Source organism: Nelumbo nucifera, chromosome 1, assembly GCF_055504915.1.
Source record: "Nelumbo nucifera cultivar China Antique chromosome 1, China Antique-T2T, whole genome shotgun sequence".
NCBI classification, from domain to species: Eukaryota; Viridiplantae; Streptophyta; class Magnoliopsida; order Proteales; family Nelumbonaceae; genus Nelumbo; species Nelumbo nucifera.
This window is the reverse complement of record NC_142649.1, coordinates 171482331-171509776: the sequence shown is the minus strand read 5'-3', so window position 1 is coordinate 171509776 and position 27446 is coordinate 171482331. Positions and strand designations below refer to the sequence as shown.

General features: G+C 37.5%; 1 protein-coding gene across 1 annotated transcript; it reads left to right on the top strand.

The window, feature by feature from the left end:
- Positions 1–660: 660 nt before the first annotated feature.
- Positions 661–22534, top strand: LOC104596472 (protein phosphatase 2C 70). The gene is made up of 13 exons (XM_010257649.3): positions 661–878; positions 2584–2773; positions 2906–3106; positions 3242–3417; positions 3526–3684; positions 5052–5195; positions 5295–5356; positions 6226–6361; positions 20478–20572; positions 21443–21558; positions 21643–21772; positions 22150–22204; positions 22303–22534. The coding sequence occupies exons 1-13, from the start codon at positions 756–758 to the stop codon at positions 22459–22461; spliced, it is 1746 nt and encodes a 581-aa protein (XP_010255951.1). The 5' UTR covers positions 661–755; the 3' UTR covers positions 22462–22534.
- The last annotated feature ends 4912 nt before the right edge of the window (positions 22535–27446 follow it).

Genomic DNA, 27446 nt, shown 5'->3' with positions numbered 1-27446 from the left:
ATTCAAGTTGAGCATCTCCCATTTTGGGGTTGAGCGACCGGGTCCGGAAAGATCAGCTCAACAACTTCAGGCGGAGGCAGGACCCTACAAAGAAAGCTTCCGTTCCACCCACTGTCCCGTTCTCGTGTCTTCTTTTGGGTGGATCCCATACGATTTTCTTGTATTTATCGTTACATTGGAAAAGGTTTCTTTTAAACCATCAAAAGCCCCTCGAATTATGTCCCAATCAGATGGTCAAAAGTATTTGGACCCACCCAATGAATGGTCCAAACCATAGGAAGCGTGGCAATTTCAGCATATTTTGCACTTTCTGTGGCCCCAGAACCCCAGAGCCTCGTAGCCGGGATGGTCTTATCATCATCATTTAGAAACTAGAAAATAAGGAAACAAAAGAAAAACACGTGGAAGAGCGAAAACCGTTGATCCACGTCATCGTCATTGCGGCAATTATTCGACGCATCTTAAGTGAAGAGAACACCGTATAGATTGTGATAAGGATTTTGATTCACTCAATCGAACGGTCCATATCACGCTTACAGGTTGAAGACGTGCAGCTAAGAGTATATTTTCCATTGGGTTACCGATTACGTGATGCATGACAAATCGTTCCCTTCTAGTTTTCTTTTTATCTAATTAAATCCGGGATTTATTAATTAACTAAGAAAACTTGTTAAACAATTAATGCGACCATTTCAAAGCGCCCGTAACGCCCTTCTCCAGTTCTCCTCTTCCCACACTAGCTTTCCACGGGGGCGATGGCGATGGCGATAGCAGTCAGTATCTTCCTCCTTATTCTGGTTTTGATCGTCGTCCTCTTGCTTTTGTTCTGCAAGCCATGGCGTTTCTTCTTCTCCTCGTCTCAGACCCGCCCGATCAAGGTAGCTAAGAATCAACCGAAACCGATACAAAACTGACATTTTATTTTTTTTCTCTCTCTCTCTCTCTCTCCCTTACTAATTGGTTCCTTCAGCTCTCCATACTCGATTCATTTAGTTTCTGTTCTGCGTCGATTTTGGTGTATTTCGAAATGCAGTTTGGATTCCGCGAAGTGTCTTTATTTTGAATTTGCAGAGTAGCTCTGGTTCTCGCAAATGAGCATTATTTCGGACTTATTTTCTTGTTAGGGTTTCTAGATTAGCTTATTTATGCTGGTATAAAGTGAAGAGAAGGTTTTTTAATAGAACTGGGTTGATTTTGTGAGGACCGTCTCCTGATAAAAATTAACATGAAAACAATAAATTACATGAGGAAGAACCACTTCTACTGGGGGCCAGCTCAAATCAAATCAAACTTTTCTCGTCTTTCAAGTCTCAACCATATGGAATCTACATATTATAAGGACAAGCTCTTACTTATACTTCCCTGTAAAAGTAAAGACATACTTAAAAAACTTAACAAATCCCACCTAAATCAAGCCTAAATACTATCTAAATAATTGAACAATTTTCTTACAATTTTAGTCTAACTAAATAACCTGTTTATTATATTTAATAAATTTGTTGCTAAAATATAATCGTTGCAGATGTTTAGACTTTCCTCATTCGTTAGTCCCATTGCTGGAATTCTTGTGTTGGGGTTACCAACGTGTGCATTTTTACCTTGTCTGGATGTCAGAGGCTCAGAGCAGGGGAAGTGTTTTCTTTGTCAATGATTGCGGTTATTTTCTTTCGGTTCTATATGGAAATTCCGGAAATGTGGATACATAGTCTGACTGACTGACTTTTATCAAAATTTTAAGTGCTTAATTAATTTTGTTGAATAATTGTTGGCTAATATGTCTAATAAAGAAAGTGCTTGACTTCACTATTCATTCATAGATGCATCTGAATAAGCCTTCTTTCAAATTAATGCACTATGAATGGGAAAACTGCGAGGATTACCCTTTGTTAATCTTAAAGGAACATGGGTACCATATGAAAGAAACGATTAGTTATGTGGTTAAAAGTCAAGTAATGGGATTTATGGGCCTAAAGAGTGAAGTTTCTCTGTTCAAGAGATCCGAGTGGCCCTTTTTTGGATCAGCACCTAGCTGGTCTTTTTTTTTTTTTTTTGAAATCACAAAAATTGTTTCAAAGGCTCAACAAACTTTTCTTTCATTTATTCTTTCTCAATTACTAAGAATTAAACTCTCTCTCTCACACACACACACACACACACACACACACACACATACACACACACAACACACACACCTACTTATTCTAAAACTAGTTATTATAGTCATGAAATTGTCCTTTTTATCAACTTGAAAGATAAAATAAGGAAAACATAACCTACCTAGTTCTTCTTCTCTGTCTATACATCCGATATACTTCAGGTGCATCATTTGTTTTTTACTCTATATGTGGTTTCTATATACATGGGCTGTCTTTTGGGATGTATGGAAGTATCAAATTTATTAACTGCTTGAGATCATGTGCCAATGCCTGCTTAACCAGAAAAGAAAAGTGTGTAGATATCTTACGCTTCTGAATGATTTTGATGAATGGTCTTGCCCTATAAGTAACTTTACACATTTTTTCTTTCTTTTGTTTATGCCTTGGATTGATTAACTAATGTTTTATTTTCTGGTCCTATTTGCAGGTCAGTGATGTAGAAAGACCTCTTATTTCTGATTATATGGATACTGTCCAAAATCAAAGCAACGACTCGCCAAGAAATAGGTTTTCAGAGGGTTCACATCTTCAAGCTGAAGGGAATTTTAGCTCACCAAGAAAACAAGGACCTGTCTCTAAACAGAGGCTTCCATCAACAGATGCACATTCTAGCCAAGGCATGCCATTCTTTTCTTAATCTATTTATTCATTTTTTTTTCTAAAAGTTATCTTTTTTTTTTAATTCTAACAGAATCACTTATCTCAATGCCTTCACTCCTCGGAAACTTACTGCTGTCTGTTCTTGTCAGACTCAAACTTGGCTCTAGATGCAATTTCTGATCTATCAGAAAATGTCATGGTTGGTCATACTTTAAAACGCACTTTGGTTGCAAAGCACCCAGTTGAAGAGCGAAAACATGCTAGGAGAGAAGTGCCAAATTATGGCTTGCCACTCATTTCTGAAAATGATAGTCCTCGAGAGCCTATGCTTAAGGATATCACAGCTCAAAGTATTCTCTCATCCCATCACATAGGAGTTCTATTATTTTTTTTGATATCTGAAGTGGTTACTGCTGTATGGTCCTCTTTTATATATCAGTTGAATGTGTAAAATATGTCATCCTATTGCTCTGTTAGAAGTGCAGGAAGCAGCCTGACTCTGGAAGTTATATCTGGTCCTTCTTGTGGGCTTCGATGTTCCCTACTGTCAACTAATACATCTAAACTTCCTGTGACCCTTGGGAGAACTTCTCCAAGTGATCTGTTACTGAAGGATGCAGAGGTCTCAGGAAAACATGCTCTGATTAACTGGAATCTAGATGTATGTTTCATCTCGGCAAGTTTGATTTTCATCCCTTTTGGATTTTTGCTTTCCTAACTATGGTTTTGATGGTTTACTTACTGCTGAACCTATATTTTCTGGTGGCAGAAACTGAAATGGGAGCTTGTAGACATGGGAAGCCTAAATGGAACACTATTGAATTCCCAGGCAATCAACCATCCTGATACTGGGAGTAGACATTGGAGTGAACCCGTTGAACTTGCAAGTGGAGACATAATAACTCTTGGCACAACATCTAAAGTTTTTGTAAGTTGAAGAGCCATTTCATGTTTTATTAGCTAATTTTAGTAGATGTGGTTATTGCTTAATATGGATGTAAAATGGTAAATGGACTGATGTTGCACCAATTATTTGCTTTACATTTCTCCTTCAGACTGAGTAGGGGTGTGAGAGATGCCTTTTTTTTTAAACAAAATGTTTCTGTTATTGATAAAAAATAGATGCCTGCTTTTGTCGCAAGACTCCTTCATTCCACCTTTACTAAATATTTATAATGAGATTGTCTAATGAATCATTCATATAATTGATACTAGATTTCTGGTTACCCAACATTTTAGAAGAAAGAAAGCAACTTGGTTAAATCCATGCAAAAAAAAAAAAAAGAACAAATAAAAAAATGGATCCATTAGGAAAAGAATTGAGAGGCAAAATCAGGTAGATAGTATTTTCTTATGGAGAAAATAGAAAGAATGACAAGCTTAGGACACTAGATTTCTAGTCATCCATTGAACTCTTCTAAAACCCTAAGAGGAGCTAAGAACTCTATTTGCTCTATTAGCTTTTCACTTATTTATTTATTTGGTCCATAATTACCAAAGTGCCCTTCCCATTTATGATTTAAACTTAAAAAAGGCATAAAACAATCATTTTCTTTTTTTTTTGTACTAAATAACTCAATTATGGTAGGTTTTGAGGCTTACACCTTTCTACACCTCATGCCTTGAGGCTTGAGGCTTACACCTCTTTCTGACACAGGTTTAAGCCTCAAACCAAAATTTTGAGGCAAAATCTGAGCTCTTTGCCTCAAGGCTTAAGACTTTTAAAACCAACCCTAAATCCTTAAATACTCTTGAGCACTACCACCTTATTTGCTCTCTGCTTAACCCACTAAACACATCCACCATCAAAGTTAATATAAAAGGAGATAGGGGCTTGCACTGTTTAAAACCTTTTCTAGCAAGAAACCTATTTTTTGGTGTTCCATCCACCGGTACTGCAAGGGCACCTTCTGATCTACTTTCTCCATGCATGCCAAATCCCTTTTTTCTAGTGCAACATCCTGAAAAGACTTTTTTTTGAAAGGTGAAAAAGAGATTGTATGGACCATAGGCTATAAAGGAGGGAGAGAACCCAACTATTTGAGTTTGGCTACATGAATCCTATCCCTCCATTGTGATCTATGAGCTATGTTTTCTTTCAAGTTATAAGCCTTTAAACTACCATGTAGCATTAGCTAAGTCTCTCTAATATTTATTCCATCATCAAGTTTATCCAACTATGAACTTAATGCACACTTTCTTATTTGATATCTGCACTTTTAAAATACTGTGCTTACTACAGGTCCTTTTCATTTTTATTAGTCTATTATATGTTCATTCTTTCACTTTTTGCAGGTTCAAATTACTCAATTTGCAGATTGCCAAATACCACTTGGAGTTGGTGTTGCATCTGATTCTATGGCCTTACGTCGAGGAGGAAAGAAGCTTCCTATGGAGGACGTCTGCTATTACCAATGGCCTCTTCCAGGATTTGAACAGGTTTTAATGTTCACTGGATTTTATTTTGGATATCTATCTATCTATCTATCGATATATATATTCTGTTAAAGAGTTGATCCCATGAAATGTGTAATGCAGTTTGGACTGTTTGGCATCTGTGATGGGCATGGTGGAGCAGAAGCTGCCAAATCTGCTAGCAAGTATTTTTCTTTCCAAGTAATTTTGTTATAATTGAATGAAATTCACTCCATAAAACACCAAAAAAATCTAATGTTTGTTTTCTACAATCAGGAGTATGCATGTTAATGGTTGGTGTCTTCTTGTTTTATCTTCATTTCCTTTGACTTCCTTTGTATGTGTATACATATGTTGTGTTATGGGTGAATACATTGAGATGTTAATCTACAGAATACTGTGGTGCGTGTTCTTTAAGTTTTTGCTTCAAATGGGATAATATGTTCTGTATGTTGTATCTAAAAGAAAGATTTACATCCTATGTCTTGGAACTCGTTTTAGTTGAAGCATAGTGTCCAGAAATGCATTCTTTATGCCATATCTATTGGAAATAGAATAATTGTGACTCCTTTTCATTTCTTTTTTATTTGCATTTATCATCTTATGGAATTTTCTTTTTTGGCAACCTCTGAGATTTTATCATCTTATTAAATATTTTGGGTTAAGAAATTTAAATGCTTCAAGTGTATCAATTCCATCTTGGTTATGGCTTCATCTCCCATAAGTTAATTGCTACTTCATGTATTGCATAAATGTTGATGATTCTGAGTTTTACTACAACCAGGATAAAAATCATACAACCAATGCTCTGTTGTAATATGTTGACCTTTTTCATTATGTCATTTAAGATGCTTCATTTCTTTTCTGGTCTTGCTTTCCAACTATGTTAATTAAGAAAGTGGGACTGGATTTTAGATAATCATCTTCTTTATCATCTAATGTTTTTATTTATCTTCAATGCCATTGGATTTTAGTTTTTGTTTTCCGTTTGATTATAAAAAAAAAGATTTTAGATTTTGTTAATCGTTAATGGCCTTGATATTTTATTTTCCAGAATTCTTCCTGAGATGGTTGCCAATATCTTGTCAGTTTCAGAGAAAAGGCAAAAGGTTCTTTCTCTGTGTGATGCCTCAGATGTGCTTAGGGATGCATTTTCTCAAACAGAAGCATTCATGAATCATCAGTATGAGGTTTTCTCTCTGCCATTACTTTCTTATTTTGACATTAAATTTGTACTAGGATTTAATTTGAATTATTAATTTTATGCATGTGGTACATAGGTGGTTTTCAATCTCTGTATCTTTTCAGTCTTCTTTCCTTTCTGTGGAGTTTGTTTTATCTAGCTGTCATTGCTTGTATTTCTATCCTTCACTCTTTATCCCATTTTTGTGATTGTATGTACATTTTCCCCTGTATAAACTAGTTTCATGTGCTACAATACTTTCTGTTCTTATAGAAAATGAACCCTAAAAGACAGAATGTAGTATCTGTAACTGTTTTGCAATGTATTTAAATCTAGGCCATTTTCTTTTGGATATTGATTACTTTGGTTGGCTAGAATACATTGAACAATGTCTTGTTGTTGAAAATTGGTGTCCTTTAACCTAACTTATTGTTTTATATCACTCCTTTTTTTTTTTTTGCATGTATACATGCCATCAGCTTCATATCTTCCCATGCCAAGTGTTCTTGTTCCCCTTTGGAAAATGTTGAGACTGCTTTGTAAATCACCATATATCTGTTAGAAACTTGGTGTATGTATTAATTTTTTTATCAATAACAGAACTTTCCATTAATAAAAAGAAAGATACAAGGGAGGGGAGCTAAACTTTCTTAACTCCCCAAGGAGGCCAAAAGCCATCCAGAAGAAAAGATTACAGTTACAACTGAGCCCAGTAAACAGAATCCCTATTTACCCCTTGTCTAGCTAGCCCATTGGCAAAGGAATTTGCACTTCTCTTCACCCAAGTACATTTTACATTAATATCCTTAGTCAGCCATTTGAAATTTCTCTTTTCATTGCTGTAATGCCATAGAATATTTTTGTCTTCCTTTAACTAGCCCACGGCAATCTCAGAATCTCCTTCTATAATCAGCTTATTGACATTTAGATCTTTAGCTCTTTTTACTCCTTCCACAGCTGCCAGAATCTCAGCCCTAAGAGAATCACCTTCTCCAATTGGGCCTGAGAAAAGAGCTAATACATTCCCATGCTCATTCCTTAATACCCCTCAATTCTTGAAGGCCCTGGATTTCCAATACTACTGCCATCGAAGTTCAGTTTGATGAAGGTGCTAGGAGGAGGAAGGACTCAAAATCTTCTTAGTTGTGGCTGAACTCGCAATCTCTTTCCTGTTTTTTAGCACATCATCCACCAAGAAGTCAGAGAACAGTTCTAGAGTTTTCAACCAATATACAACCCTTATATGGATCACTTCCTGCACATTTTTAAGCTTCTTTCCTTGTCTAAAAAGATTCTTGTATTCCTTTCTTCCTAGATAGTCCAACAAACAGCATCCCGTGCACATCTCCACACGATCCTTCCTCTTTTCGTTGGCCAGTTGGAAGAAGCAGCGAATAAGCTTTGCACATTTACTGCAGGGTTCTGCCTGCACCAAAGAAAAGAAGTAAACCAATCCCAATTACGTTTAGCGAATTGACAAGATATTAATAAGTGGTAACTAGATCTGAAGGCTATCATTCAAATTAGGGCGGGTACAGTGGCTGAAATCTTTGGAGCTTTTCACAGATTACACTGTGGATGACTTGTTGAGGAAGTGGGGTGAAATTGCAAGTTGCACACAAACTAAGTCATTAATGTGTGTGGCTTGGACCCCTCCACTTAGTGGTTTCGTGAAACTAAACTTTGATGGGTGTAGTAGGGGAAATCCGGGACAATCAGGGATTGGGGGTGTTTTTAGGGATGAAAATGGGGTCATTTCTGCCATGTTCTCAGGCCCAATTGGAGTGGGTGACTCCCTTAGAGTTGAGATCTTTGCAGTTATGGAAGGAGTCCAAAAAGCTAAGGAGTTGGACATCAGGAAACCCTTAATTGAAGGGGATTCAGAGGTGGTGATAGGGTGGCTGCTTAAAGATCACAATGGTTTATGGAAGTACAATAATGAGAGGAGGAAATTTAAGGGGCTGGTGCGGGAGATGGAAGTTAAGATACGTTGGGTTAAAAGATCGGCTAATTCCCTAGCTGACGGTTTAGCTAAACAAGGGGCAGAAAGGGACTCACTTTTTTGGGCCAAGCTGTAACTGTAGTGTGTTTTCTTTCTTTCTTTCTTTTCTTTTTTTTTTTCCTTTTCTTGAGGTTCTTTGTTGCTCTTGGAAGATAAGCGTGTTTGTCTCCCTTTTGTAAATCTTCTATTGATGATTTAATGAAAGTGTTATTGATAAAAAAAAAAGTGGTAACTAGACTCACCATCAGCCTTACAAAGAATACACCAATGAGGAGATAAGCATCTATTAGGTCTCTTTCTTTGAAGCAAATCACTTGTGTTGATTCTTTCCAAGAAAGCTTCCCAATGAAAACTCCCAACCTTTGGTGGGATAGGTTGGCACCAAACTTCTTTAATAAGGAAAGACAAGCTAGAGGGAGCATCCATTTGGGTAAGGGCTTTATAAAAGGAGGCACAGGTGAAAGATCCCGATGGAGAGGGGGTCCAAATTCTGTTGTTTGACTTTGTGGGGTCCACGAATACCCCTTCAAGGATGCTCAAAAGAGACAAGGTACTTTCTAATTCTGTATCTCTGATGGCTCTTCTTAGACCTAAGTTCCAACCAAACTTGGAAATCGAGTTAGACTGTTAGAGGGTACAATGAAAGTGGTTATGAATTCATTTTTAAAGAGGGAAATAACAAAGAGTTGGAAATTGGTGTTTCAACGGAAATTCCCAGCCCATACCTGTTCTTAGAACTTAATGAGATTGCCTGAGTGCAAGTCATACCTGATCCATGGAGAATAAAGAGGCAAAATGACTTGGATGCTCTTGTAGTCTTAGCCAAAATTCCAACATCCCATCCATTGTTTGCAAGCCCATGAATACTAACAACTATTTTAGTCCACCACTTTTCTTTTTCCAAGGGGAATCTCCACTACCATTTTCCTAACAAAGCCATGTTTTTTTCCTAATATTCCTAGTACCTAGACCTTCACATTTCTTACTTCTACACACCACCTCCCATCCACCCTATGGTCCCTATTCTCCTCCCTTGGATCCCAAAGAAAGTCTCTCATTAGTTTTTCCAATTTGTGAACCACCTTTGTTGGGATTTGTAAATAATAAATAGGTAGGTTAGCTAAAGTAGACCTAATTAGGGTTATTCTTTCTCCAAGAGGTAAGTAAGTTTTCTGCCACGAGGCAAGTTTCTTTTCAAATCTCTCCACAACTGGAGTCCAAAAACTACCTCTCCGTAGATTGTCTCCCAGTGACAGACCTAAGTAATTTAAAGGCCAATTAGACACTAAACATTCCAATATGTCAGCAACTTCAAGGATTTTTTTTGAAGAATAAAAAGGAAAATCATTAAATTGAAAAAGATGCAATACATCTCAAAATACTGGTTGTCTAGATGACAAACCATCTGCTTAACAGAATTAATGAATCAAAATTACATGGATTCAACCCTAACCCTAACCCTAACCCTTCCTCTCTGATTAAATTACATGGATTCATTAAATTTTCCTTCTTCCCCTTCCTCTCTGATTGGAGTTTCCAGCACCAGAATGCTCTTCACTCCAAGCTGACTTACCTCTTCAACCCTAACCCTAACACTAACTAAATTCCTACAATCCCAACCCAACCCAAAGCCAACTTTGGGTTGGGTTGGGCTCAGGTTGGGCCCGGGTTGGGCCCAACCCAACCTTCTTCCCATCCCTTATAATCTTGTAGAACTTCTTAATCTCATATCTTAACTCAACTTTCACTACATATATTAATCCTATGTTTTATTAGTATTTGTTTGTTGATGTTTTTATTGGTTCTTTAAGTACAAAATTCAGAAAAAAAAAGTGTTTGAAATGACTGTAGTTTATTATGAGTTATGACTATCTTTTATGGGCAGCAAGCTATGGGTGGTAAAACAATAGAGAGGAGATAAAGAATAAAATATTCAAAAACACAAAATATGTTATCAAGGTTTTAGTATTTCTAATTAGGATTAAGTGAAGTGATTATCTTAAAAGAAATAAATGATAGTATGTGGTGGGGGCTATACAATTATCATGCATATAAACAAATCAATATATGATATATGATATATATAATATATTATATATGATATGTTCTATAGATTCGGATTCGGGTTGGGTTTGGTTGCCTGAGGGGTTAACCCTAACCCAACTCGAAGTAAAGTCAGTTTCATAAATTTCAACCCTAACTCGAGCATCAACCCAACCCAACCCAACCCAACCTAACTTTTTCGGGTTGGGTTCGGGCCAACCTGGTCCAAGTTGCATCCTTGTCCTAGGTTGTCTTCGCCCCTTGATGCCTCTTAGCTCTACAGTAAGTGCCATTTACTACTTAGAGGTGTAAATCAGGTCGTGCCACCCACAACTCGACCTAAATTTGGACCGGACCGGATTGGCTTGGCACGTGGGTCGTGCTAGGCCTGAAACGATGGTCCGGGCCGTGCTGGTCCTGGGGTTCCAGGTCCATGAGCCGGCTTGGCCCGCCCGAAGAACTAGCCATTGGGGGGTTCCCAACGACTAGTTTCATCTTTTTGGGTTTTTTTTTAGAAATACCCCCAACAGCTATAAACAACTATTTAGCGGGGTTATTTATGTATTTTGGTTTTAGGGGGAGAAAGAATGACACAAATGCCCCCAATGGCTATATAACAACTAGTTTGGGGGGACATTTTGGGTAAACTGACACAACTTTATAATGACCAAAATACCCCTCCTAACAACTAAAAAATGGCTAGTTTTTAGGGTATTTGGGGCAATTGAATTATTTTCAATTCCTATAAATAGCTCTAATCTCCACCATTCTCATAACACCAATTCAACAATTCTTTTAATCTCTTCTCTAGTTTTCATACTCTCTCAAGTCTTATTCTCTTAATCTCTCATACATTCTTTGATTCTCCAATTCTCAACTTCATTGAAGTTTCAACAAGAAGGAGGCTTACTCAACAACTCAAGTATCTCAACTCTCAAGTTATCAATTTGGGAGGCTTGGATTCTTGGGGTTGAAAGGTTTCAACCGTTGAAATCAAGTTGGGATTCCGAACCGACAATCCGGGTAAGTGCAATTAAATTAATTTTTATTTTTTAGAATTAAAAAAAATGGCTAGCTCCTCCTGAAACCAATTCCCCAACATGTTCAATGTCAATGATATTCAGTCGCAGCATGGTAGTATTAGCACTAACATGGATGCTATTGATATTGATAGAACTTCCACCCCTAGTATTAATACTAGGGGAAGAAAAAGAAGGCCACTAAGTTGATTAGCTTGGTTTGGAAAATATTTAAAATAGAGGAGGTTTAGGGGAAGGGAAAAAGAGTTATTTGCCAAAAATGTAGGAAAGACTTTAGCTATTGTAGCAAGGGTGGTATTGGCCATTTGGGTAGCTATTTGCTCACCCATGAGAAAGAAGAAGAAGAAGAAGAAGGGAGAGAAACAACACAACACAAATTGGGTGGGGGAGGGTGTTGGTACTTTTTAAACATTCTCAAGAAAAAATGAGGCAAGTATTAGCAAAATACATTGTGCATGTTGGACAACCATTTTTGTTAGCTGAAGATTTTGGTTACGTAATTATGTAAATCCACAATTTAAAGAAGTTTTTAGGAATTATCAAATCTTAATTCTAAAGTTGCAATTACTTCTGATATTTGGACTTCTAAATTTAACATAAGTTATATTTGTATTACCGGTCATTTTATTGATAAAGTTGGCTTTTAAATAAAAGAATTGTAAGTTTTACTAGGCTTGAATGGCCACATACTGGCCCAACTATTGCTTCAAGTATTTTAAATACTTTACATGCTTATGGAATTGACAATAGATTATTTTCTATTAGTTTTGATAATGCTAGTAATAATGATTCAGCAATAAATATTTTATAATCTCAATTAAAACCATGTTTAAATGGTAAATTATTTCATATCAGATGTGGATGTCATATCTTAAATTTATGTATTTAGGATGTTTTAAATATTATTTCTACTCATATTTCTAACATTAGAAATTGTATTATATATATTAAAAGTTTTGGAGCAAGAAAACAAGAATTTAAATATTTATGTCAAAATTATGGTTTAAAATATAAACAATTTATATTAGATGTTAAACATAGATGAATTCTACCTATGCTATGTTAGAAAGTTGTATTTCTCACCAAACAAGTTCTTAGTGATTTTTATAATGCAAAAATGCCTATTGATATTATATTTGGGGAAAGATTAGGAAATGACAATTTGTATAAGAGATTTTTTAAAACATTCTTATGATGCAACTAATGAATTATTGGGTATTTATTATCCAACTAGTTGTAATTTAGCTTATCAATTAATGATGATTAGTGATTGTTTTGCAAAATATAGAAAAAATCGACAATTTATAAGTATTGTTGAAATAATGGAAAATTTAAATTTAAAAAATATTGGGAGAACATTTCTCCTCTTTATTGCTTAGCTACAATATTAGATCCTAGGATTAGGAAAGATGGTTTAGATATTTTACTTGAAACATATTATGAAAATATGAATATTGAAATTGAAAATAAAAAAGAAATTAATAGTTTATTATGAAATGTATAGTTTATATGAATATGATGTAATAGGGAATAATAAAAAACTTTCACTTTTGAACTTAAGTCTAGTAGTGGAAGAGAATTTTTTTTTTATTTAATAAGAGGTAGAGATCCATTGCCTCGACAAAAAGTTCATTTACTGAACTTAATTTTTATTTACAAGCAAAATTTTCTACTGTAGGTGATTCTTCCTTCACCTCAGAGGGAACAAATAATTTTGATATTTTAGCCTGGTGGAGTGAACATTCAAAAAATTATCCAGTTCTCGCTGCCATGGCATGTGATCTACTAACCCCTCTGGTGTCTACAGTTCCATTGGAGTCTTGTTTTAGTGTAGGTACTAGGGTGTTAGACAACAAGAGAAGTTGTATGAATGATGAAAGTCTAGAAATGTGCATTTGCTTTAAAGATTGGTTGATTGCTAAAGATATACAAGACAAAAGGAGGGCATGACACTACACTTGATGTTTCACTTGAAGCAAATGATCAAAGTCAAGAACAATATGAGAAAATGATGAAGTCAATATTTTTTGTATACTCAATAGTTGTATAACATTTTTTCAAATTATTGTAAATTTTGTTTTAATTTTATTTAATTTATTTGATATTTTTAATAACGTAATTCTTATTTTCAATTTGTAACTGTATTGTATTTTTATGTTTTATTAATTTTTTCCATTTTCAAATTTTCATATTTCATTCATCCAACCATTGTATGCTTTGTATCATTCAAATTTAAATGAAACAAAATTCCTATTTTTCTTCCAATTTGTTATTCACTTCGAGTCTTTGTCTCTTTGACTTCTTATTTGGTTAAGTATTTTTTTTCATTTCTTTGTTAGGTTTCTAAGTTTTTCAAATAGTTTCCAAAGGAAAGTTAAATATTTTGGTTTTACTTAGAAAAGAAATAAAAAATAAAAATTGTCAAAAAAAAAAACAAAAAAAAAACCAGTCTGGTGTTCAGCCCACGCCCAAGGACCAGCCTGTGACCCAGCATAGCACGACCTGTAGCCCGTCCGGCCCTGGCCCGCAGCATGACACGGGCCTGTAAGGGCTTGGGCCGCGGGCCGGCACACCCCGTTTTACACCTCTACATCTACTCCTACAAACAACTTAGATCGTATCATTCACCTATAAAACCCAAGCACAATCTCTTTGGGATGTTAGAAATGTTTTCAACTTCAACTAGTATCCTCACCATGTCTATTTTCTCCCAAGTCCTATTTTTGTCGTCAATTCTAATGAATCTTCCGCATGTGGCAGCTAATTCCTTGAATGTATTGATACACCATGCATGTAGTGTGATCTCTACAATGTCTATCCATACTGCCCCCTTACCCAATTGTATGTTAGGACTCGCCAAGTCAATACACCATTAGAATGACAAGTCCTAACACACCCCTTCCTTTACAATTGCGGTGGAAAATAGACATGGCGAGTTAGGACAATGCATTCCTTCAGGGATTTCCCCTTCCTCCATATTGGCTCCCACTATACAACTTTTCTCAAAATTCACTTTTGGGTTCAACATTTGTTCAAAAAGTTGTATTGCAAGTTTCAAATTCCTATTCCAATTCAAATCCCCTCTTTCACATAAGTGTCATCTGCAAACTACAAGTGAGTGGTATGTTCTCTCTTCCTATTCTCCAACCCCTTACTAAGCTTCTAGAATCTTCTCTAGAGATCAAATTCCCCAAAACTTCTACAACCAAGGTAAACAAGAAAAGAGATAGGGGGTCACCACTGTTGTTGGGAAGAAATCACTACTGTTGCATTTACCAAGATAGAGTAATGGCAAGTCCTAACGCACCCCTTCACCCAACTGCACCATCTATCTCCAAACTATTCATCACCTCCAGTAAGAAGGACCGATATACCATACCATAAGCTTTTTTTTTTTTTCATACACTGTAACTTGGAAATAAAGGAAAAAAATGAAACCAAGAATTCCACAATGGATATGAAAGTATGTCATGGTTGTTTGCATGCTTCATTTCCTTTTGGTCTTTTCTCATTAGTGCATTCTGCAATCTTGATTATATAATGCATTATGACAATTGATGATCAATTAATTAATTCAAATTCTCTTTCCTTGAATGTTACCCTAGTTATCAATTTCAAATGTCTCTCCTATTTTTTCTTTTAACACTGATTGAAATATTACAGCCAACATATATTCATAAAAAATATTACAGTCAACATAGATCGCTAATAATTGTTTTTTATTGGAAATGGTAACTTCATTAATACAATATTAAGTACAACTGTCAACCCCTAAGCAGGTATTGAGTCCCCAGTAGTCTTTATTACAAAACTGCCTAGAACATACCCTCTCTCACAATCCCTTGTTTAGCTAACATATTAATTAAGCCATTAGCTGATCTTCTTGTCCATTTGAAGCAAGCACCAATCTCCCTTGTTAGATTGAGGATTTCCCTTGTGGGTTGTCTGTAAATCTAGGCTCCCAACTTACCTGATTGCAAGAGTTTAGAGTCTCCCTCTATCTCAACTTGGTGTAACCCCAATTATTTGGCATATCTTACACCTTGAAGTAAGTCCATCACCTCTGCTCTCAATGAGTTCCCCACTTCTATTGGCCCCAAAAACATAGCCACAATTCTGCCATTTTCATCTTTGAATACTCCCCCTATACCTGAAGGACCTGGGTTACCTCTAGATCTCCCATCAAAGTTCAGTTTCATTCTTTGCTGTGTTGGTGGGGACTGGGGACCACAACTCCTGCCCAATAGGTTATATGGAGGCTGTAGTTGCCACCACTCCCCAATTCCTGTAAACATCTTTAGCTGAAAAGTCTTTAAATAGATCCAAAGTTTTTAACCATTGATTGGTCATAATGGTTATTCTTTCTACAATTTCCTCCTTGGATTTCTCCATTCCTTTGAAGATTCTATTGTTTTTTTCTTTCTAGACTGACCATAGGATAGCTTCTCTTGTGGCCCTCTGCATTATTCTTCCACGCCTCTTTGGTTACTTGAAAAAGCTTGGGTCAAAAAAGGCTTACCACGTTGAGGGGAGGTGTCCATATGCAACCAAAGATAGAAGAGAACCATGTCCAAAGAAAGCACACAAATGGATAAGAAATTAATGGGTGTGTGATCGTCTCACTAGAACCCAAGTAGAGGCTACAAACATGAGGTGATAGGCACAAATTTGGCCTTTTTCTTTGCAACATATCTAGAGTATTGATTTTTTGGAGAACCACCACCTTCCAACAAAAAGCCCGGATTTTTGGAGGTATAGGTCGACACCAAACCTCCTTTGAAGGAAAATTTCTTGCAGGGTTTGTTGACTGAATGAGGACATCAAAGGAGGAGCAAGTAAACACACCAGATGGGGAAGGTTTCCAAATTCTACTGTCTAAACAAGATTGATCCAGATAGGTTGACCCTAAAAGGTTAACTAATTCATCCACCATTATCATTTCTGACTCCCTTAGACCTCTCCTCATACCCAGGTCCTAAGAATTATCAATAAAAACTGAAGAGATCACTCCTTTTGTTTTTTGACAATGAATAAATAGTAGGGAACCTATCACTAAGGGGACTCTCTCCAACCCAAACATCTTCCCAAAACAACACTTTGTTTCCTGCACAAACATCAAATTTAACATAAGGAAGGCAATATTACCATGGATAGCTTTCCAAGGAGGCAATAATTGTCAACACATTTTTCTGCTTGCTGCCAAGAAATCTCCATAGGATTATATTGATATAGAGCTTATAAATATTCTGAACTCTTTTTTCTACTTAGGTTATTATTCTTCTTATGCTTGCTACTGAATTTCTTATGATGTCCATGAAGTTAACGACATAGAGCTAACTCCTAGCCTACTTGAACTATTCATAAGTTGGCATGACAAAGTGATTTTTACAGTTATGGCCAAGAGTGAAAAACTATAGAAGGTGTATATGGCCAAGAGTGAAGAAAAAAGAAAGAAAAGAAAACCCGAAACTAGTAGAAAGTGCTAATGTCACATGCAAAATATACTCCAAGATTCAGATGATCTTTGACCTTGAATCATGCTTTTTGTACCAAGAAACACCATACAAACAACAAATCAAAAGAACCCTTTTTTTCTTACAAGTAATAAAATTTTATTAATATGAAAAGAAGTACATGTATATTGTATAATCTCAAACCAAAATGGCAATATCCCCTCTCCAACACCACTACTTCATACAGATTTTCCCTCCTTCCTCCTCTTGCTCTGTGTCATGCTTCTATTAGAAACAAAAGCTATCTCCAGAACCATCCTCTTAGCCTTGGCCACCTTCCTCTGATTTTCATTGTCCTTTGCCTCTAATGATACCAAGCAATACCAAATCCCTTATCAAAAGATCATCGACAGCATCCTCAGACATTCTTCTGCAACTGTTGCTGGGTTCATATCCACTTCCTTCAGATTTGTATCCCTCTTCCTCCAATTCTCTAAAGGTAGCCTAGATAAAGGCCTTTCCTCCCAATTAGGCCTGCCAATGATACTCGTAAACCTGCGACCCGATTCGGTAATCTTGGATTTGGATGAGGTAAATGTCATATCTGATCGGATTTGGACGGCAGAAGTAGACCCCAATTAAAAATCGGATCGAACTCGGATTCACCCCATCCGATCCGATAAAAATCCGAGTCCAATATATTTATAAATATAAATATATTTTATATTATATACTTTTATACATTAATGGAATAGATAAAATTTCTTAGGGTAAATGAGGAAATCTGTTCCTCAAACCCCTAGTTGGCCAGCCCTAAAATCCTAAACCCTCATCAACACTTCAACAGTTGGCATTTTCTTCTCACTTCTCTCTTGTCGTCGCCTAACTCACCTTGTCATTTGCCAAGTTGCTGCCGTTCTCTCCTCTCTCAACTCTCACTCTCTGCAACAACCAAGTTGTCGTCGCCGTTCTTTTCTCGCCTAGGTTTTCTTCTTGACCATAGAGCTCTCATGTACCGTTTTCTTCTTGACCATAGGTTTTCATTTGTTCTGAATAAATTATAGATTATTTCAAAATTTTTGAAATAAAAATTTAAATTTTATAGATTACAGAATTGTTTCGAAACTTTTGAGTAAAAATTACTGATTATAGATTTTGTTTTAATGATATTACATTCAGCAATTGTGACCATTCAACTGCTGAAATAGATAGCTTCAGTTGGAGTCAGATTAAAATCCAAAATCTGAAAAATCCGATCGGATTTGAACTAAGATTCCCTGGACATAATCCGATCGGATTTCAGATCAGAGTCGGATACAGCCAACAGCATGTCGAATCGATCTCGGATTTAGATAAATCCGATCTGGTGGCAGGCCTACTCCCAATAAAAATAATCCTTGGGATTTTGCCACTTGCACCTCATGACTTATTATTACCTGGCCTAGCAGCAATGAATCCTTAAAGCCACTTGTTACCAGAACTCTTAAAATAATAGGACTTTTAACTTGAATAACCCACAAAACAGTGAGTTTTTTCACATATGTTGTCTGTATTTTGTCCATATACTCATTTCATGTTCAGATTGTGTGATTTTGGGTTTGTTGAATTGGTAATCAAATGACCTTTCTAATGAAACCAAAAATCAAGCTGAACAGTAAAGTTTTCAACATCAAACTCGAGTAATGAAAGTGACAGGCTTGAGAATTTCTCTTTCAAGATATGTATTGAATTCTAATCCCCAAGCAACAGAACTATAAACTGTTAACCCCTCCCTGCAACAAAGCATCAATAGTCATTGATAAAAATGTAACTTAATAAATTAATAAATGGATTTACTTTGATGGCCCAAAAAAACGTTATTGATAAGCATGAGATATTGTTATGAAGGGAGGAGGATGTGAAGAGGCACCAAGTAGAGGAAGCTGATAAACACCTTATTTCGCCAATGAATCTGCATTCTATCAGCTTTCCTGCAAGTGCATTGTTTTTTTTTTTTTTTGACATTAACAGATTTATTTAATAAAGATCAAGAACCAGGGTACATAAGTTGATGTACGGCAAAACAAAAAAGAAAAATTCCTCAGAAACTACAGGGCACAGTCACTATACAAAAATTCCTTATGAACACCGGATTTAGCAAGCTCATCTGCCAATGAGTGTAACTCCCTAGAGGTCCAACAGATTTTTACATTCATCAGAGCCAAAATGTCCCTAGCCTTGTCCAAGTAGTGCGCTAGCTTCCAAGGACCACCTTCCTTATCCTTTATCTATTTTATAGTGTTTGTAGAATCTTTCTCTATGTTCAGGGGAGAAATATCCAAGTTCTTAACTATTTGAAGACCTGTTGAGGCAGCCATATCCTCAGCCTTTGGGGAATCGGCAATTCCAATTGGGCCACTGAAAGCCCAACAAATACTTTCATCTCTCCTCTTGATTACACATCCTATTCCGGTCTCACCTGGATTACTTGCAGCACTTCCATCAAAGTTTATCCCATCTCTATCTCCTCCCTAGTTTGAGGTCCCCGAGTGGAGGCTAGAGTCAAAGGGAAGGAATGTGAAATCTCAACCAAATTCCTTTACAAGTCAGACAGGGAAATACCTTTGAGGACCATAGTATTTACCAGCCAAAGGTTATATGGGAGATCAGATGTTCAATAGATCTGGCTTTGCCTTCAAGGATATGTTTGCTTCTTTCCTCCCACACTCCCCACATTACAGCATGAGTCAACATGCACCAAAAAATTTTCCCTGTCTTGCCCTATCCAATCCCATGCTATTGCCAAAGAAACTCCTTCACATGCCTAGGGCCAAGGCAGTTGTATCCAACAAGGTTGTGAAAATAATGCCAAATTTTCCTAGTCTCCAATCAGTGGAGAAGGAGATGATATGCAGATTCACCATCACAAAAGCACAATTTGCAAACAGAAGGAGAAATATATAATCTGCCACTGTTTTTTTTTCTGTCTGAATCAGGTCACAGGTGTTTATTCTCTCCAAACAAGCCTCCCACATGAAAAGAGAAAATCTCAAAGGGGTCTGGGGACTCCAAAATTCTCTTGTATGAGAACGAGGAACCTTTCTCTCTGAGAGAGTGGAAAAGATTTGTAATTTCAGCAATCTCCACTTCCCTTGGGGGTCTTTTAAAACTAAGGTTCCAGTTGATCCCAAGGGGAGAAGAGGAAGAACAAGCTGAAATGGTGGCATCTTGGAGTTGGGATAGACAAAATAAATGAGGGTAAGAAATAGTCAGAACACTCTATCCCCACCTAAGTGTGGGGAGATGTAGATCTCTCTTGGTTTGTACATATTTCTGTAAAGCTATCAGTATCCATGAATTTTATGAGCTAATGATATCAGAAGTTCTAAGTAAATACGTGTGACAATAAATTGGTTTTCAACCCTATTTGTCCTCTTTCAAATTTAATGGATGTGTTATTATTTTCTTTATACTAGTTTGCTACAATGTTCTTAGAAGGGTGTATTATCATTACTTAAATTCATATTACCAAGGTGATTCCTTTTTTTGGTGCTTTAAGAATTCAAAGTCAATACTACAAGTATGTAAATATTCAATTCCTTTCAGGGCTGTACTGCTACAGTGCTTTTGGTCTGGGCTGATGGTCATGAAGAATTCTTTGCACAGTGTGCAAATGTTGGGGATTCAGCTTGTGTTGTAAAGTATGTGCCTATTATTATCTCTCATTTACAATAACTTGGTACATTGGTGAACCTTTACATCTTGGAGTTCATGGTTTGATCAAATTGTAGGTAGACATCTTATGGATGTCACTTAAAACCTCATCCTATGTTGATGAGATCCTAATTGCTGGTTCCCTTGTTTGCTAGCCTTCTTGTACATCCAATATTCTTCATGAGGAACTTGTTTTAGAAGACCATTTGTTTTTCATTGAATGCCATCGCCTGTCAAAAAACTGTTTTCTTATGATTCAAACTGTTGGAAGCTAGCTTAAGGTGGTAGCACTTTATCCTGGTGGAACTCATAAAATCTCAAAGTTGGGAAATTATATTCATCTTAACTAATAATATAAATTGAGAGAAATAAGGATGGTGCATTTATGGTTAGTCTCCTCTGAAACCATTGAGTTTGGATTGGTATTTTGGCATTTATAGGCACTTTCTTTGGCAGATCAAACCATTTGTAGGGGATCTGCAATGGGGGTACCCTTGGGATCATGATCCAATTACAAGTTGGTTGGAAATTGGAGGCATATAGCCCAATAAACTGATCCATTTGATGGATCTAAGAAAGATAGGTAGGCAATAGGCATGATATATTCTTCCCTTTAGCACAAAAAGAGACGAATTAGGGGAATGAAAACTATTATGTATTGAAGGCTGAAGCACTTAAGTGGAAATCATTCTTTGCCGGTTTGTTTGCTCCTTTGGCCTATTGTACATGCCTCTTAGATTAACTCCCTAAAGTGTCTTTGGAATTAGAATTACAGGATATTTGATCATCATTGTTATAACTGTACAGTATTCTCCAAAATGCTGTCATCATGAATTAAAATATTCCATTTGTGGCAGTGTTGGTGGGAAGCAAATCAAAATGACAGAAGACCACAGAATAACCAGTCATTCTGAACGAACCCGCTTTAAAGAAACAGGAGAACCATTGAAAGATGGTGAAACACGCCTGTGTGGTAATGTTTCATTTTCTTTTATGTAATGTAGCAATTGGTTTGTTGATAATCTGTTAATCCTGTAATTTTGGTTCCTTTATTCAGGTTTGAACCTTGCCCGGATGCTTGGTGACAAATTCTTGAAAGAACAGGATCCCCGCTTTAGTTCGGAACCTTATGTCAGCCAAGTTGTACATATACAAAAAGCAAGCAATGCATTTGCACTGTTGGCAAGGTGATTCTGCTTCCGATTGATAGTTTCTCATTGTGCTTTTTCTGGTATTAGGATGTCAGGATATATAAAAAAAACTATGAAGGAATGGACCTGGTTTTCCGTCTCCTTTTAACCGTTTAATGAAATCTTGAGTAGGAAGTTGGGTGTAAATATGTGATGAATAAATTAATAAATATGAAAAAGTTATTGAGTTTCAAGGTAGGACAGTTCCAATGTATATTTTTATATATCATGTAAGCTTTCGTTGTTAGCTTCAGATTTATTGCATGACACCTCGTAGTTATTAAAAGAAAACCTATGAGAAAAAGGAGTATATTTTCTTCTACAATCAAGTATGATATAATCGTGATGTTATTGCAATTCCTGCAACTCTGCAGTGATGGCTTATGGGATGTCATCAGCATTAAGAAGGCAATGCAGCTTGTCCATCAGGTACGTAGTTATTCTTGCTCAGTTTTGCCAATGCCTTAGAAATAGAAATATTTGGTGGTTGTAGTCTGACGAATTCATCGTGTGTGCAAATTGCACAGGTGAGGGATAGGTATGCTGCAGATGGAGAAAACCTGGCTGAAAAAATTGCCAATTTCATGTTGGATGAGGCAAGAAGTTTGAGGACAAAGGATAATACATCCATAATTTTCTTGAACTTTGACACAATTAGTAGAACTGAATGTAAAATTTGTTTTTAAATTAACAAAGGTTCATTTCACCATTCTTACTTGATCTAGGAAAATTTTGCTGCCCTTTAGGCCCTTTTCTTTTCGTTTTCTCCATTTACAACCATATATACAAGTATATAACCATGGGATCTGGCTAGGCATTCAAAACGAATACTAAGATCATGGTGTGCCTTGTAGATGAAACTTCAGGAGGAAGCGAGTTATATCCATTTGTTCTCCCATAGTAGTGAACCATTGAGGAAAGCAGCAAGATTGATTGATTGGGTGTGCTACTAAGCCGCCTCAACTTGGACAAAGATTCCAAAGTCTGAATATTATGCAGATGCTAGTGGTTTTAACGTCAACCCAGAAACGAAATCATTGTTATGTCCACCAGGCAGATCAATGATTCGAGTTCAATACTTCAATTTAATAAAAATGTATAAAATCAATATTTTAAAACCGTCGTTGATCTTGACAGTTGAACCATTCAAACTGGAAATAGGTCCCAACTCTGGTTCTGTTTACCTTGGAACTCGGCCTTATATAAAAACTATTGAATTAGTCAAATAATCATTGAGGCATTGACCCAGGCATTTTAACGTCCAACTTCTCGGCCCGGACAACAGTTTGTGTTCTAACAATAAGCATCGATTTTTCTTTTTTGTTTTCATTTTTCTCTTCGAATCTTCTAGAATCCAGAGCAACGAGTCTTCAGTATGACCCTAAAACCACATTGTTCTATTGGCGACGTTTCTTCTTGCCTCACTGTCATGGGGGTAGTTCTACAGCGGAAGAAACCCGTGTGGCGTCTAGGTCAAGTTAGGCCAGGCCAAGCCTTTGTGTGCTTAGAGGATAGGAGTTGTCCGATGGGATGGCTCCACCAAAGTCAGTAGCATTGGACCATGACCTCAAGTCCAATGGTCGGGGCACTCTGCTGGCTCAGACTAGTCCATGGGAAGTGTCGTTACGTGCTAAAGGGGGACGATCATAATGCAAGGCGACTGTGCGTTGGAGAGGTGACTGGGCACCAATGTGATGGGTCTCTTGTATGCCGATGATGATGGGCACCTGTGTGCCATGTTGATAGGCAACTGCTTGGGTCGGAACACACCCGTGCGCTAGAGGCAACGAGGTAGTTTACTCAGCTTGGGCAAGGGGCTAGCGTGGTGAAGGTCATGCTTGAGCCAGGCTCGCATGCCAAGCCTCCCTTGAGTGTCGGCAGCGGAGTGCCGGTCCAACACTGTCCCCATGAGCATGTGTGCACCCATAAGGAACCCTGGTAGTCATGCTAGCCATTAACCAAGGCCGCCCCGCAAGGGATGAAGGTCTAGGAGTGCCAAGGTTAGGCATCCAAGGAGGTCGACCACCCCTCCTCAAAGAGTACATTAAGCTTTTGGTAGTCTGCCTGAAGATAACATCAATTCTCCTAAAAATCTTACGGGCAAAAATGACGGTGATGTCCCTAACGTAAATCTGCCAAGCGTAGGCAAGATTAAACCTGTGTCAGACCGTAACATCCTTTGTTAGCCTTTTCGATGCAGTGGTGACCGATGACCTCTTGGGTAGATCCCTTCCGGTAGTAACTGATAAGTGATTTCCAATCGGAATATCCCCTCAAATTTCCTCATTCTATTGAATGCTACCATGAGTATTTTATTTTCTGCAATACCCTGGTTATTGGGCCCGACTATCGATTTAACTCATGTTATTTGGTGCAAAAGTTTTGGTAGCTCTAAGCATTTTCTCTAGGTTCCAAGTGTTCATCGTGTGAAATACTATCCTAAATTCAAAACTAAGATCTGCCATAGATGTACTATTGGATAACTCTTTTCCCATCTTGGACCTGTTCTTTGAAATGATTTTTTTGTGCCTTGTATGTTTTTTGAATGCTTCAAACTCCGAAAGGAATATTAATGGATTTTCAGAACAAGACAGAATTAAACAGAGAACACTTGAGAAAGCAAAAAATAGAAATCATATCAAATAATTCGTAGAATAGGATTAATTTTTAATATTTATATTGTCTGTTTTATGATGTCACAGGTTGACCAATTTGACCTGGGTGGATGAACCGCTGACCCGGAGGCAAAAGTGGTTCTGTTTGAGTACTTTTTAAAGCATTGTATAAAATAGATAAAATTTATATTTATACTATAAAAGAGTAAATACCCCTTTTTCTGGAATTTTCATTGGACGTTTTCTACCCCCTTTGTCTAAGCATACAGTGGGTATTAAGAGGACATATATGCCCTTTACACTCCGGAAATTGTTCCCTTATAACTGTTCAGAAGCTACCACTTATAATTGTTCAAAAACTACCTACTAAGAAAATGGCTACAAAAGGTGTTGTTAAAGGGATTGCTATCATCACCATCAGCAACAATGTCAGAGGTTCTATTTAGTTTGTCCAAGTACCTAACGGTCTCTATTTTCCTCCCTTCCGTCACTCACCTCTCTCTTTGTTTTGTGTTTCTTAGCTTGTGGTTTTTAATATATGGGGGCTACCCATGTCAAAGGAAAGATCACAAGCCTCTCACAAGATTTTACTGGTGATACCACCAATGACTGAATTTTACTGGCGGGTCCTTTGTGTTTCTATGTTGATCAGGATTGAATTTTGAAAATTTGATGGTTACCCATTTCTTTACTTGATCTTATGATTTTGGTTTAATTGGTTATTTTTTAATCAACATTAAATCGTTGATGCTTACCTATTTCTTTGTTGGTTTTATTCTCCTGGTTTGGTTAGTGCACATGGTTTTTTGTGTTTCATTTCGTCTTCTTCCCATATTGAAAGCCCTCATTTGTATCCAATAAACAAGGATAATGAGCCTTATCTATTAATTAAGCTCAGATTTTGATGTTGCAAGGCTTCAATTGAACTCAGTAAAGAAGGATTGTTGAGATCCTTCTCTATTTATTAAGCTTCAATTTGGGATGTTTCCTATCCCCCTTGTTTAAGCATACAACGGGCATAAAGAGGGCATATATGTCCTTTGCTCTCACTTCAGAAACTATTCACTGATAACCATTTAGAAATTGTCCACTTATAACCATTTAGAAATTGCCCATGAATTATAAATAATTTTGTCTTAGAGATACTGTCACGTGTACACGTGTGCTAGTTATAGAAAATAGGAAAAATGATTTAGGAAATTGACTAACTCTATTTTTACTATTTCAATATTGTCTTAAAGTACCCCTACTGTTTTTGAAAATTATCGCTATCATTAAATCGTAACGAAGGCGCATGAAAAGTCACTTTTACCCTTATATTAATAAAGGGCGTCAAATAATAAATCGTAACATAATGGGCATCTTTTGAATCGTTCCAATCGGGAACGACAACTGGCCTTTGTCGTCTGCTATCACTGAAGAGGCCGCTGGTGAGTGTTGGATTCCATTAGGCTTGCGATAAAATAGGAGAGGGTTTTGAGTCATTATGAGGAGGAGCATGCCTTGGCGTTCTCTTCAGCCTGTTCTCTCTCTTCTCTCCTCTCTCTCTAGAATGGAAAAGAAACAACAGTAGAAACTTTGATGGATCAGTGAGAATTGCATAGGGAAATGTTTGTTCGGGACCGTCAGTCTCACAACAAGGAGTCCGACGGTCGCCTTTTCGCAATGAAGTCCGTCAACCCGAATTCGTCCATCCCTTCTTAACTCGAAGGGATGAGCTGCTACAGAGAAGAGAGATACATATGACAGAGATTTAAAAGTGTCGTCTCTAGTGAAGGTTGCAACGACAGTTCTAGCAAGGTCTCCAACGACATCGAAGAGTAGTCCATGAGGGATGTTGTTTATTGTTGCGCGATCTGACTACTCCTACTTGGAGGGCGATCTGTTTTCCAATCGAGCAGTGAGCTGGATCTATCTACAAGATAGTGGATTAGAGAACTCGGGGTGGCTAACCCGGCGAGGTTGCTTCGATGCTTAAGTTAGTGTACTGTAATGCGAGCTGAATACTTTTGAGAGTTTGAGAGCTTGAGAGCTAGAGAGTAGAGTAATCACGCGTACCTTTGCTTTGAGGTTCCTGTCTTTATATACTAGAGTTGTCGTGGGTCTCATGAAAGAGCTCCGAGATCTCCGGGTGTGGAGATAGGGTTCGTTCCGCTTCCGAAGGAGTAGTATGTAGATAAGGCTTATCGTTCCACTTCCGACTCTAGCGGAGCCGGGATGAGTTCTCATTGTTACCTCAAAAAAAGTCACCCTCTAGCTGGGAGTAGTCAGATCATGCAACAATAATTGGTGCTGTCTATGGGAAACGATCGAAAGGTCATACCCATTCTTCACAGTTACTAACCTTGATTTCTACATCAATGGCATCTTCTAGTCATACCGAGAAAAGCAGCGAGATGAACGTCTCCAAGGGACAACCCCAACCCCCTACAGTGTGCATCGGCTAGTTCACCATTCTGCTTATTGCGTCTGGAGTTCCAACGTTGACCGCACCACCAAACACCACACAGGTGAGCGCTCCACTTCCCCCAGTGGTAGGTGCAACTTTTTTTGAAACTTCTGTGGTTCCCCCCGGAGTCGGGTAGTCCCAGTTCAACGACCTGGTTCAGTGCGTCCGGGCTATCCAGATTTAGATGTAGATAGATCCAGCTCGCTGCTCGATTGGAAGCCAGATCGCCCTCCAGTTGGTAGTCAGATCGCACAACAACACTATTGAAGGGATGGACATAAAGATTCTCGTCGGCCGAAACATCACTGTCAACCAGGCACAATTCAAAGGAACTGGTGGTGGGGGCTGAGGATTTCACAGTGGTGGTAGTGGTTATGGTGGTGGCGGCGGCTACGATGGTCACTGTTGTTACTACCCATACCCTCAGCGATTTGGATCAAACCTTCCTCATTAGACCTCTCTCTCCCTTTCTTTCTTTTTCTCTCTCCCCTTATATTCTTCTTCAACCTGCAACTCACCTCCCCTGTTTTTCCTCCCCTACTAGTGTCGTTGTATGCTGGGTTGGTCGGAGTTGGCCCTATTAGCTGTGGCTTCATCTGGGTTAGAA